General features: G+C 40.0%; 1 protein-coding gene across 1 annotated transcript; it reads left to right on the top strand.

The window, feature by feature from the left end:
- The first annotated feature begins 6,185 nt into the window (after nt 1-6,185).
- LOC117333733 lies at nt 6,186-10,887 on the top strand. Its single transcript, XM_033893158.1, has 3 exons — nt 6,186-6,471; nt 8,006-8,161; nt 9,094-10,887. Exons 1-3 carry the CDS (start codon nt 6,288-6,290, stop codon nt 9,300-9,302), a joined length of 549 nt encoding a protein of 182 aa, XP_033749049.1. The 5' UTR covers nt 6,186-6,287; the 3' UTR covers nt 9,303-10,887.
- Nucleotides 10,888-14,421: the final 3,534 nt, after the last annotated feature.

Raw genomic sequence — 14,421 nt, 5'->3', positions numbered from 1 at the left:
TCTTGTTCACACACATATGTTTGTTCTTAGATCTAGATCCCAGCTATACATATGTGTGTGTACTTTGCAGTAATGTATTTTGTATCTTATTTAAAATCCTGACTTAAGAACTTTTAAAAGATAGTCTAAAACTCAATACAGCTTATCTGTGATACATCTTTAATTTGCTGCTTTAGATTAAGGCTCGAATTTCACATCACTGTACGTCCATATGTTACCGAATTTTTATCAGATACACAATATACTTAAATATCGACTAAGATACAATGAGACTGATTTACTTACTATATAGATATTACACGCGAAAGTATAAAAAATATGCACTACATGTATAAATAATACATGGACATGTACAAATACATGAGAGGTGTACAAATACAAGGGACGTGTACAAATACAGGGACATGTACAAATACAGGGACATGTACATATACCGGGACATGTACAAATACAGGGACGTGTACATATACATGGGACGTGTACATATACATGGGAGGTGTACAAATACAGGGACGTGTACATATACAGGGACATGTACATATACAGGGACGTGTACATATACATTGGAGGTGTACAAATACATGGGACGTGTACAAATACAGGGACGTGTACAACTACAGGGACGTGTACATATACAGGGACATGTACAAATACAGGGACGTGTACAAATACAGGGACGTGTACATATACAGGGACATGAACAAATACAGGGACGTGTACATATACAGGGACATGTACAAATACAGGGACGTGTACAACTACAGGGACGTGTACATATACAGGGACATGTACAAATACAGGGACGTGTACAAATACAGGGACGTTTACATATACAGGGACATGTACAAATACAGGGACAAGTACAAATACAAGGACATGTACAAATACAGACGTGTACAAATACAGGGACGTGTACATATACAGGGACGTGTACATATACAGGGACGTGTACATATACAGGGACGTGTACAAATACAGGGACGTGTACATATACAGGGACGTGTACATATACAGGGACGTGTACAAATACATGGACATGTACAAATACAGGGACGTGTACATATACAGGGACGTGTACAAATACAGGGACGTGTACAACTACAGGGACAAGTACAAATACAGGGACAAGTACAAATACGGGGACGTGTACAACTACAGGGACGTGTTCAAATACATGGACGTGTACAAATACATGGACGTGTACAAATACAGGGACGTGTACATATACAGGGACGTGTACATATACATTGGAGGTGTACAAATACAGGGACGTGTACAACTACAGGGACGTGTACAAATACAGGGACGTGTACAAATACAGGGACGTGTACAAATACATGGACGTGTACAAATACAGGGACGTGTACAAATACAGGGACGTGTACAAATACAGGGACGTGTACAAATACATGGACGTGTACAAATACAGGGACGTGTATAAATACAGGGACGTGTACATATACATGGACGTGTACAAATACAGGGAAGGTGTACAAATACAGACGTGTACAAATACAGGGACGTGTACAAATACATGGACGTGTACAAATACAGGGACGTGTACAAATACAGGGACGTGTACATATACAGGGACGTGTACAAATACAGGGACGTGTACAAATACATGGGAGGTGTACAAATACAGGGACGTGTAGAAATACATGAGAGGTGTACAAATACAGGGCTGTGTACAAATACAGGGCTGTGTACAAATACAGGGACGTGTACAAATACAGGGACGTGTACAAATACGGACGTGTACAAATACAGGGACGTGTACAAATACAGGGGCGTGTACAAATACGGGGACGTATACAAATACAGGGGCGTGTACAAATACAGGGACGTGTACAAATACAGGGGCGTGTACAAATACGGGGACGTGTACAAATACAGGGAAGTGTACATATACATTGGAGGTGTACAAATACAGGGACGTGTACATATACATGGGAGGTGTACAAATACATGGGAGGTGTACAAATACATGGACGTGTACAAATACATGGGACGTGTACAAATACATGGGAGGTATAAAAATACATGGGAGGTGTACAAATACATGGGAGGTGTACAAATACATGGGAGGTATACAAATACATGGGAGGTGTACAAATACATGGGACGTGTACAAATACAGGGACGTGTACAAATACATGGACGTGTACAAATACACGAGAGGTGTACAAATACATGGACATGTACAAATACAGGGACGTGTACAAATACGGGGACGTGTACAAATACAGGGGCGTGTACAAATACAGGGACGTGTACAAATACAGGGGCGTGTACAAATACGGGGACGTGTACAAATACAGGGAAGTGTACATATACATTGGAGGTGTACAAATACAGGGACGTGTACAACTACAGGGACGTGTACATATACATGGACGTGTACAAATACATGGGAGGTGTACAAATACATGGGACGTGTACAAATACAGGGACGTGTACAAATACACGAGAAGTGTACAAATACATGGACATGTACAAATACAGGGACGTGTACAAATACAGGGACGTGTACATATACATGAGAGGTGTACAAATACAGGGAGGTGTACAAATACAGGGACATGTACAAATACAGGGACGTGTACAAATACAGGGACGTGTACATATACATGAGAGGTGTACAAATACAGGGATATGTACAAATACAGGGACGTGTACAAATACAGGGACGTGTACAAATACAGGGACGTGTACAAATACAGGGACATGTACAAATACAGGGACGTGTACATATACATGGAAGGTGTACAAATACAGGGACGTGTACAAATACAGGGACGTGTACATATACATGGGAGGTGTACAAATACAGGGACGTGTACATATACATGGGAGGTGTACAAATACAGGGACGTGTACAAATACAGGGACATGTACAAATACAGACGTGTACATATACATGGGACGTGTACAAATACATGGACGTGTACAAATACAGGGACGTGTACAAATACAGGGACGTGTACAAATACAGGGACGTGTACAAATACAGGGACGTGTACAAATACAGGGACATGTACAAATACAGGGACGTGTACAAATACATGGACGTGTACAAATACAGGGACGTGTACATATACATGAGAGGTGTACAAAAATACAGGGACGTGTACATATACAGAGACGTGTACATATACATGGGAGGTCTACAAATACAGGGACGTGTACAACTACAGGGACGTGTACATATACATGGGAGGTGTACATGTACATGGGAGGTGTACAAATACATGGGAGGTGTACAAATACAGGGACGTGTACATATACAGACGTGTACAAATACAGGGACGTGTACAAATACATGGACGTGTACAAATACAGGGACGTGTACAACTACAGGGACGTGTACATATACATGGGACGTGTACATATACATGGACGTGTACATATACATGGGAGGTGTACATATACAGGGACGTGTACAACTACAGGGACGTGTACAAATACAGGGAGGTGTACAAATACATGGACGTGTACAAATACATGGGAGGTGTACAAATACATGGACGTGTACATATACAGGGACGTGTACAAATACAGGGACGTGTACATATACATGGGAGGTGTACAAATACAGGGAAGGTGTACAAATACAGGGACGTGTACATATACAGGGACGTGTACAAATACAGGGACGTGTACAAATACAGACGTGTACAAATACATGGACGTGTACAAATACAGACGTGTACAAATACATGGACGTGTACAAATACAGGGACGTGTACAAATACATGGACGTGTACAAATACAGGGACGTGTACAAATACAGACGTGTACAAATACAGGGAAGGTGTACAAATACAGGGACGTGTACATATACAGGGACGTGTACAAATACAGGGACGTGTACAAATACAGACGTGTACAAATACATGGACGTGTACAAATACAGGGACGTGTACAAATACAGGGACGTGTACAAATACAGGGACGTGTACATATACATGGGAGGTGTACAAATACACGAGAGGTGTACAAATACAGGGACATGTACAAATACAGGGACGTGTACATATACATGGACGTGTACAAATACAGGGACGTGTACAAATACAGGGACGTGTACAAATACAGGGACGTGTACATATACAGGGACGTGTACAACTACATGGACGTGTACAAATACAGGGACATGTACATATACAGGGACGTGTACATATACAGGGACGTGTACAAATACAGGGATGTGTACATATACAGGGACGTGTACATATACATGGACGTGTACAAATACATGGGAGGTGTACATATACAGGGACGTGTACAAATACAGGGACGTGTACAAATACAGGGACATGTACATATACAGGGACGTGTACATATACAGGGACGTGTACAAATACAGGGATGTGTACATATACAGGGACGTGAACAACACGTGTACAATATCATATTTGTTTGTTTTTAGTCATACCTATTGTTCGGTCATTCCCTTTGCAGTTGAAAATAATGTTTCTATATATACTTATCTCCAATTATACCCATTGTTTACGAGGGATGATTGATATGTTGGGAGTTACTCAAGGGTGTTCTTTTTACGTCCTACTCTTCTCTGACTATACAGGGCCGTGAACCCAAGGACTGGTCTCACTTGGTAAGTTTATATCGACGAGGTAGCACTCTAAAGTAAACAAGACAAGCGGCTTTTGCAAAATGGACAAAATAGGTGACAGAGCAATGATCCAATATTTGCATTAAAAAGGGTTTAACACTTAAGTATATCCATAATGATATGGTAGCAAAACTAGGGAAAGATCCCCCTTCATATGCTACAGTGAAAAGGCGGGTGACAGAATTTAAGCGCGGCCGACAGAGCCATGAGGATGACCCCCGTCCTGGAAGGCCTGTCAGTGTTGCAACGACAGAAATAGTCAATGAAGATCATGATATTATATACTGTTATGACTGACAGACGAGTCACAGAAAGATATATAGCCAGTAGAGTTGGCATTTCACAGGAAGGAACACATTCCATTCTGACCGAGGATTTTGCAAGGAGAAAGCTTTCGGCCCGAAGGGTATCAAGACTTCTGACAGTTGATCAGAAGCGCACCAGGCGCATATTATCGCGGGCTAATCTTAACCTTTTTAAGGAAGATCCTGTCAACTTTCTTCAGAGAATTGTCACTATGGATGAAACATGGGTCCATCATTTTACCAGAGGCACAAACAACAATCGAAACAACGGAAGCACTCTGGCTCTCCCCCGCCAAAGAAGGCAAAGACTTTCATCAGCTGGAAATGTTATGTCCTCTGTTTACTGGGATGCAGATGGTATTCTGCTGATAGATTATCTCCAAAAGGGACAAACAATCAATGGCACATACTGTGCTTCACATCTGAGGCAGTTACGAGAAAATATTAAGCTTAAGCGCCGCGGAAAGCTCACTATCGTGTTATTCCATCAGGACAATGCTCCTATTCACAAGTCTGTTATTGCCGGCTGCCATTCACGATTGTGGCTTTAAATTGATTGAGTATCGGCCTTATTCACCTGGTATCGCTCCATCATACTTTCATCTATTTGCAAAACTGAAAACAGCTATTTCAGGCACCCATTTTCAGTCCGATGATGACGTTATACATGCAGTGGATGACTTTCTGAACAGCCAAAAAAGGAGTTAAATTCAATATGAGGCTCACAACATATCAATCAGCCCTGTATGTTGTTGAAATTGATGTTCCTATGTACAGACTTAAAATGAGCCGTCAGGCTTCAAATTGAATAAACTTTTGAACTTTTACATAATGACTGACATGCACTGGGTGGCATTTATAATCATATAAAACACACTTCATTATTGTTAGTGTTAGTCGTGCCATAGCTATGCAAATGTAAACATTGATGTATTTTAATCTTAAATCCAGTATCCAACCGAGAGTGAACTGAATACGTTCAGTATGTAGATACTTAAGAAAATGCAGATAATATTGACCAGGAGGTATTCGGCTCACTTTTAAAGATTAGATGGTCACTGGAACAAGTCAAAGAAAACTCCTCATAGCTTATTGACTTGGTGTCAAAACATTCCGGATAACCTCATATCTTTGAATTTATTTGATGAATTTTCGACGGCGTCATATTTGGTCTAGAAACTGTGAACCGAACGGACCGTATCTGTACGGTGTTGGATACAGCCGCAAATTATCTACATAATTAATGTAACAAGATAATAAATGCATTTATTGTCTGTCCGTCAAGATTTTAGGCGGTGACACATTTGTTTAAATTTCTATGATTCGGATGTTTTCAAACTAAAAAGATGTCTCGGTTCACGGAGCAGTCTATTTATTTGAAGTCTGCTATGTGTTTGTTGATAATGGGTTTCGTAACACATATTGTAAGCTTCGCATCGCCATACTGGCTTAAAGATGGAGAAGGGGGCAATATCGGATTATGGCTCAACTGTGTGGAGACATCTTGCGAGAGTATGACGTCACCTCCAGGTATGTAGTTTCAAAAACGTTCTGATGTTCAATTGTATGTAAACAACATCTTATACATCCCGAGGCCAAGAAGCAAAATTTAATTTAAGTATATCACGTGTGATGCATTTCATTATAATGGCATCAACTCTAGGTCAAGAGTTTTTACATCTGTACACATTATAAGACAATCCTGTGTTGATATTTTTAAAGTGTATAATTTTAAATTCAGTTCTTTCAAATATGGACAGGGTCACATATTTTACATCCAGCCCGAATTATACATTATCTAAAAATGCTAAAGAACGCGCCCTAATATAAATATTTTACATTAGATGGTATGTTTATGTCCCTTCTCGTTCTCGGGAAGCTGAGAAACGGTCCGATATAGGTCGTCATGATTATATTCTTGTGCAGACACTTTTTTACTCTATTTGCTCTGGATTGCATATGACTGGCCTCTCTTGTGTTGTTTAGTGAGGTAGTCAACAACTACTACAGGGAGATCCTGCCTCAAAATGACTCTGGTTGTTCACAGGGAAAAAAACCCAGCAAACAACAAAACTGCAATTTTGTAACAGGCGAACCCAATTTGTGACCTGTCAGAGGCGCCTAATGTATAACCTGTAAGAGGGGACTAATGTATAACCCCTAAGAGGCAATTAATGTGGAACATCTAAAAGGGGACTAATGTGTAACATCTAAGAGGGGACTAATGTGGAACATCTAAGAGGGGACTAATGAGGAACATCTAAGAGGGGACTAATGTGGAACCTCTAAGAGGGGACTAATGTGTTTAATAAGAATTTTCTTTTGTGTCCTCTTCTCTGGACACGAATAAAGAAACAATCTACCATTTATATTTATATCTTGACTTTCCGTTTCTTGAGAGAAAAACCTCCTCTGCCATTATAAATATTAATATGTCTATGTCGATAAGGTTCCTTCCATCAATGATATTCAGGATGTCCATCCAGATATTATCTGACCTGATAGGGTGTCCATCCACTGATATTATCTGACCTGATACAACCTTATTTCTTGGCTACCAAAACAGACAGAAACATGACTGACACGCTATAGCTAGGATATTATTTATTACATCTTCGATAGTTCAGTATTTATGTTCATGTTCGCTTTCTCGCCTGTAACTCCCTGGCGTATCGGTGATGGAAGGGGCCGCGATAGCTCTGTCGGTTAGAACGTCGGCCAGTCCATGTAAACCTCAGGTGAAGATCCGAGGTGCGCCGTAGTCGACACTCCTTAGCCCGTGTCGGTTTGTGTTTCTCGGAAAGCTGAGAAACGGGCCTGTCTGTGATGTCATGTACTTGGGCAAGACATTTCACCTTAACTGCTATGAATAACATGCCACGGGACTCCCACATGTTGTTCAGTGCGGTAGCCACCAACTACTACAAGGAGACTTCACCTCAAAATGACCCTGTCTATTCACGGGGCGATAAACCCTACAATCAAACAGTATCGATATGTACCAATTTCTTCAAATTCACTCCTACGATAATGAAAGCTGACAAATAAATGTTGCGTTTTCTAGATTGGCTTCGCAGTTCCCAGGTGCTGGAGGTGATCGGCGTTGTCACCGGTTTAACAAGTCTTATCGTCCTCTTGGTGACGGCCTTTACACACAGCTACAAACAACAACAAAGCAAAGCCCGACACATAGCGATGATAGTCTTATCTTTCCTGACAGGTTGGTATATAATCATTGTGATTAATTAATACAAATGAATTTTACATAAAATCGTGGCGTACCTACTTGAAATCAAGGATGAGACATGGATAGTCATAATTAACCTACAATGCGATATATCGCTAGTATACAGTCGAAACCAATATTAAGTGTACTTTGATAATAGATTTGACTTAGAAATACATCTAACTTATAAGCAGTGCTGTGCGACATTTGTCCATTTTCATGTGCATGGAAGACAGATAATGGTGCATTTGTACATAATGCATGTACCATGTAATTATACATTTTCACGTGAGCACGCGCACTTACAGTGTCCGTTCAATATTTCTAAATTAATGACGGATGAACCCTTAATATTATACGAAGCTAAGGTTATCAAATCCCCCAGGGGTTCGAAAACCGGTATTATGTGACTATTATTTTTCGAGTTATTGTCCTTTACGCGAGTATAATATTATACTTTTATGAAACCTGATTTTCTCAAAAAGCTGGGACAATAATAATCAACGGATTAATGGATCTGCTCTCTGCTTTAATTGTTATTAAGAGGTTAAGGTTCGAATGCCCATTTCTTGACGTTATATACAGTAAAACAGGGATAAATCGAAATCAACGGGACCAAGCAAAATATTCAACTTATCCGATGTATTTAGTAGTTTTAGTAAAGCGAGAAATAACTCCCAGGTAGCAAAAAATGCAAATGGCACACACTATCCGTTAAGCCTGAAACTTAAAAGAAAACTGTATAAACAAATAAACAAGCTCGATAACATTGCTATCCTAAACTTATTTTTTAGAGAAATGTTCTCACTTTATTATGATCGCGCATGTAGTGTTACAACTCGTGGTACCTATTTGTTTGCTTGTTTCTTTATTTGTATTTAATTTAATGATTTTGTTTTACTTGCATAACTTTTCTTTCCTTTTAGCCGTGTTTCTGCAAATAACAATTGCAGTCGTCATCAAATCCAATTTCACAGCCGGAGGTGCGTCGCTTTCCTGGGCTCTCTCTGTCAACATTCTAGCCGTCATCTTTTACGGAGCCACGGGCATTGTGCTGATAATTGACGCTCTTCACATGATCTTCTATGGCGATGCTGTAAAACCAAGCACTGACCAACTACAAGCAATCGGCTAACCTCGGCTGATTCCGGCGTGTGTGTAGAACGGAACCAGCCGAGTCGTTACGAGTATCACTACATACCGAGATGATCATGTCAAGATCTGTTACTGTAAATGTTTTTATCTTTGCGACCTACAATGTTAGCGTCAAACCGAATTTAAACATATTTGTGCTATGATTAATTGACGCGACGATAATGCTTTGATTATTGTGCGGCCCGGAAGTGCGCTAAAATAAGATTACCACTAAAACACCTTTGATTACAGTATTTTATAGTAGACTCTGGTTCAAGTGAATTCAATTTTAGTTGATATTTCACCTCGAATTTAGCAGTGGGAATGCAACTAAATAGAGAATCAAATATTACCAAGTGTTTTGTGAACCAACTGGTCACTATACATATGGTTCGCTTGTTGTCAATGTGAACTGGTGGGGTGTAATTCTCCCCTGTCAAGTTGTGACATTTGAGTATGGCTTCATGATCCGTGGGAAGTCTTTATTTAGCGAAACAATAAAGTTTTTAATAACATATTCGTAGTCTGTACAATACATCATCGTCACCAGGCGGATAATGTCCAAAGGATGCTTTTCAAAATCAATCGGAAGACTTCGCCTTCGCCTGCCAACGTGTCGTAGCAAATGACGTGGGGTTCTGACTGTTTTCAAATTACGTCCATAGCTAGCCCTACGAATGCAATTTTTTGCGGTACTATTCATGTGATAATTGAAAATGAACATTTGAATGAGTGTTCTTAGCTGCCGTGAGGAAAAGAAAAGAAAAGAAACACCAAAAAGAGTACACTCGTTGGCGTGTGTAAAGCAAACTCTCCCAGAATGCATAGCGGTTACCCGTCATAGTACAGTGTACTATGAATGGTATCCGCAATGCACTCTGGGATACATTGAGTGTGAAGAAATGTTTTGAGAAGTTAATGTCTTTATAAAATATCAGTTGTTCAGTTGTATGAATATTAAAGGGCGAAGCATAGTAGGTCGTGTTTGGGATCTCGTGTCCTTGTTGGTCGCACGAGACAAGAAAGGACAGAAACAATGCAAAACGGACAAAGCTTAATCTAATCACCAAATCATGCAAACGTACATACAACTTTCCTACAACATTCCATCCAGGTGTTTGACGTCTCAGTCAAGGAAGATATGATATAATCGCGGCAAAATCTCGCATGTATTATTGCGTCTCTGGATATGTCCAAGTACAGCAATTACTGGACAAGAATTGTCCGAGTTTCCTTTAACCCCCACCGCCTAATGGAAAATGGTATCGCTAACGACGGGAGAAAGACTATCCAATCACGCTACCGACACCGAAGGTAAACCACGAACATATGACCACAGGTACTCGCCTCGTCTGTCAACCCATTCAATATATGTTCAGTATATTGACAGACGAGGCGAATGCACTTAAGTACCCTTGGTTTTACCCCGAATTAAAAAGAACTACAGTAGATATTACTTGCTAAAGGTCTACAATTATCCGTATAACAGAAAGTAGCGCATGAACGGAGATACATGTGCTAGTGTTGGTTGGAAAGGTGCAGCTATAATGATAACACCAATACAGAAAAATAAATGTATTTAACCTTATATTTGGTTTGTTTTAGTTTACGAAGGGTAAGTGAGCGTATATATACGTGGCGCGGCGTCCGTTCGTCCGTACTCACTAAACATCCTTGTGGTGTGCATCTTCGTCACCTATAGGAGACGATTTTTAAAGTTGTGCCATGCACCCCACAAATCGACAGACACAACACTACACCCCACTAGTCCAGTCTGGCCGTTCGTTCGTCCGTCAATTGTTTAAACGACTTCTTCTCAATAACCAAACGACCCAGGGTCTAGATATTGGGCCAGTAGCATGCTGTGTTGAATGGGTACCAAGTTGTAAAAATGACTGACCTTGACCTACTTTCAAGGTCACAGGACACTATATTGTCTTGAAACAACTTCTAAATAACCAGCAGACTCGAGGTCAAGATATTTGGCTGGTAGCGTGTTGTAATAAAGTAAAGGACTACAAAGCTAAGTTAAAATTATTTACCTTGATCTTTTTTTCAAGTTCACAGTGGTCAAATGAGTCCTTAAACGACCTCTCATTTACCAATAGGCCCAGGGTCATGATATTGGGTCAGTAGCATGTTGGGGAGAAGGACTTTAATTCTAAACACATGGGTCACATGTGTTAAAATCTTAATCATTTTTTTCACAATACCCAAGAGATCCGGGTACATATATGCCAACCAGCTGTATTTCTCCCTCATGATGCAAATGAAAGGCCTTGACCAAGATAAAATGTAAGATTTTTTTTCTGAATAGGAAAGAGATCTAGTACTGTAGGTTTGGAGAGGCGACTATTGTGAATTTTAATCGCAGAATTTGAGGATTAATATCGCGCCAGAGTGAATCTGCGGCGCTCATGGCCACATTTGGGATTCATAATTTCTCTCTACCTGCTATAGTAAATACCATTTTCTGTCCAAATTGCCTCATTATCAAACAGCAATACCTCGGTTTTTGCCGTAGTAATAAGCCTTAACCTCGGAAGAGAAGTCATATCCGTGAAGCTTCGAGTTGTTTGCCCTCTGTTTGAGGTTCAAAACGTGTGAACGGTACGGAATGGTAACCCCTGATATAAAACCTAACAAGAGATCCCAGAGGGATCTTGGCGCCCACCATTGAATGATCTTCATAGGTTCCATGTCAGATTGATCTTTTTTGTACTTTTCCCTTCATTTTACTAATCTGTGCAAATTGAGACATCCCTCCAGTACTTTTCAAACAAGGGAATCCTAGCTATATAAGAAATTTGAGATTAAACGATAATGGCTGTTTGTTTGCCAGTTTGTTTTCAGGACAGACTGGTCCAAAAATGCAATACAAGGGACCAAGGGGAACCTACTTATGAAATTTGAGAAAGATCCATTCAGTACTTTGAGAAATAGAGATAACAAACTTCAATTGTCAAAATCCAAGATGGCGGTCTGTCGGCCATATTGTTTTCCAATTGATCTCAAAATGCAAAAAGCATAACGAGGCACCAAGGGGAACCTCCATATGAAATTTGAGAAAGATCCCTTCAGTACTTTCTCAGAAATAGCGATAACAAACTTCAATTGTCAAAATCCAAGATGGCTGCCTGTCGGCCATGTTATTTTCAGATTGGTCTCAAAATGAAACATGCATAACTAGGCACCAAGGGAAACTTACATATGAAATTTGAGAAAGATCCCTTAAATACTTTCTCAGAAATAGTGATAACAAACTTCAATTGTCAAAATCCAAGATGGCTGCCTGTCGGCCATGTTGTTTTCAGATTGGTCTCAAAACGCAATATGCATAACTAGGCACCAAGGGGAACCTTCATATGAAATTTGAGAAAGATCCCTTAAATACTTTCTCAGAAATAGTGATAACAAACTTCAATTGTCAAAATCCAAGATTACTGCCTGTCGGCCATGTTGTTTTCAGATTGGTCTCAAAACGCAATATGCATAACTAGGCACCAAGGGAAACCTACATATGAAATTTCAGAAAGATCCATTCAGTACATTCTCAGAAATAGTGATAACAAACTTCAATTATCAAAATCCAAGATGGCTGCCTGTCGGCCATGTTGTTTTCCGATTGGTCTCAAATCGAATATGCATAACTAGGCACCAAGGGGAACCTACATATGAAATTTGAGAAAGATCCCTTAAGTACTTTCTGAGAAATAGCGATAACAAACTTCAATTGTCAAAATCCAAGATGGCTGCCTGTCGGCCATGTTGTTTTCGGATTGGTCTCAAAACGCAATATGCATAACTAGGCACCAAGGGGAACCTTCATATGAAATTTGAGAAAGATCCCTTCAGCACTTTCTCAGAAATAGCGATAACAAACTTCAATTGTCAAAATCCAAGATGGCTGCCTGTCGGCCATGTTATTTTCCGATTGGTCTCAAAACGCAATATGCATAACTAGGCACCAAGGGGAACCTTCATATGAAATTTGAGAAAGATCCCTTCAGTACTTTCTCAGAAATAGCGATAACAATCTTCAATTGTCAAAATCCAAGATGGCTGCCTGTCGGCCATGTTGTTTTCCGATTGGTCTCAAATCGCAATATGCATAACTAGACACCAAGGGGAACCTACATATGAAATTTGAGAAAGATCCCTTAAATACTTTCTCAGAAATAGTGATAACAAACTTCAATTGTCAAAATCCAAGATTACTGCCTGTCGGCCATGTTGTTTTCAGATTGGTCTCAAAACGCAATATGCATAACTAGGCACCAAGGGAAACCTACATATGAAATTTCAGAAAGATCCATTCAGTACATTCTCAGAAATAGTGATAACAAACTTCAATTATCAAAATCCAAGATGGCTGCCTGTCGGCCATGTTGTTTTCCGATTGGTCTCAAATCGAATATGCATAACTAGGCACCAAGGGGAACCTACATATGAAATTTGAGAAAGATCCCTTAAGTACTTTCTCAGAAATAGCGATAACAAACTTCAATTGTCAAAATCCAAGATGGCTGCCTGTCGGCCAATGTTGTTGTTTTCGCGATTGGTCTCAAACACGCATATGCATAACTAGGCACCAAGGGGAACCTTCATAGGAAAATTTGAGAAAGATCCCTTCATAAAAAAACTTTCTCAGAAATAGCCGATAACAGAAGCTTCAAATTGTCAAAATCCAAGATGGCTGCCTGTCGGCCATTGTTGTTTTCCGATTGGTCTCAAAATCGCAATATGCATAACTAGAAACACCGAAGGGGAACCCGACATAAATGAAATTTGAGAAAGACTCCCTGCAGAGTATTATTGCTCAGAAATAGCGATAGACAAATCTTCAATTGTCAAAATTCCCAAGATGGCCTGCCTGTCGGCCATTGTGTTTTCCGGATTGGTCTCAAAACGCAATATGCCATAACTAGGCACCAGGGGAACTGTACATATGAAATTTGAGAAAGATCCCTTAGAATACTTTCTCATAAATAGTGGATACAAACTTCAAATTGTCAAAATCCAAGATGGCTGCCTGTCGGCCATGTTGGTTTTCGATTGGTTCTAAAACGCAATATGCATAACTAGGAGGCACCAAGGGGAACCTTCATATGAAATTGAGA

Source organism: Pecten maximus, chromosome 8 (assembly GCF_902652985.1).
Source record: "Pecten maximus chromosome 8, xPecMax1.1, whole genome shotgun sequence".
NCBI lineage: Eukaryota > Metazoa > Mollusca > Bivalvia > Pectinida > Pectinidae > Pecten > Pecten maximus.
The sequence above is the reverse complement of the archived record's forward strand: the minus strand, read 5'-3'. Positions and strand labels throughout refer to the sequence as shown.

Coding starts and splice junctions, on each gene's coding strand:
- LOC117333733 (XM_033893158.1), top strand. CDS start 6,288: ATGTCTCGGTTCACGGAGCAGTCTATTTATTTGAAGTCTGCTATGTGT. Junction 6,472..8,005: donor GAGTATGACGTCACCTCCAG/GTATGTAGTTTC, acceptor TGCGTTTTCTAG/ATTGGCTTCGCAGTTCCCAG. Junction 8,162..9,093: donor AGTCTTATCTTTCCTGACAG/GTTGGTATATAA, acceptor CTTTCCTTTTAG/CCGTGTTTCTGCAAATAACA.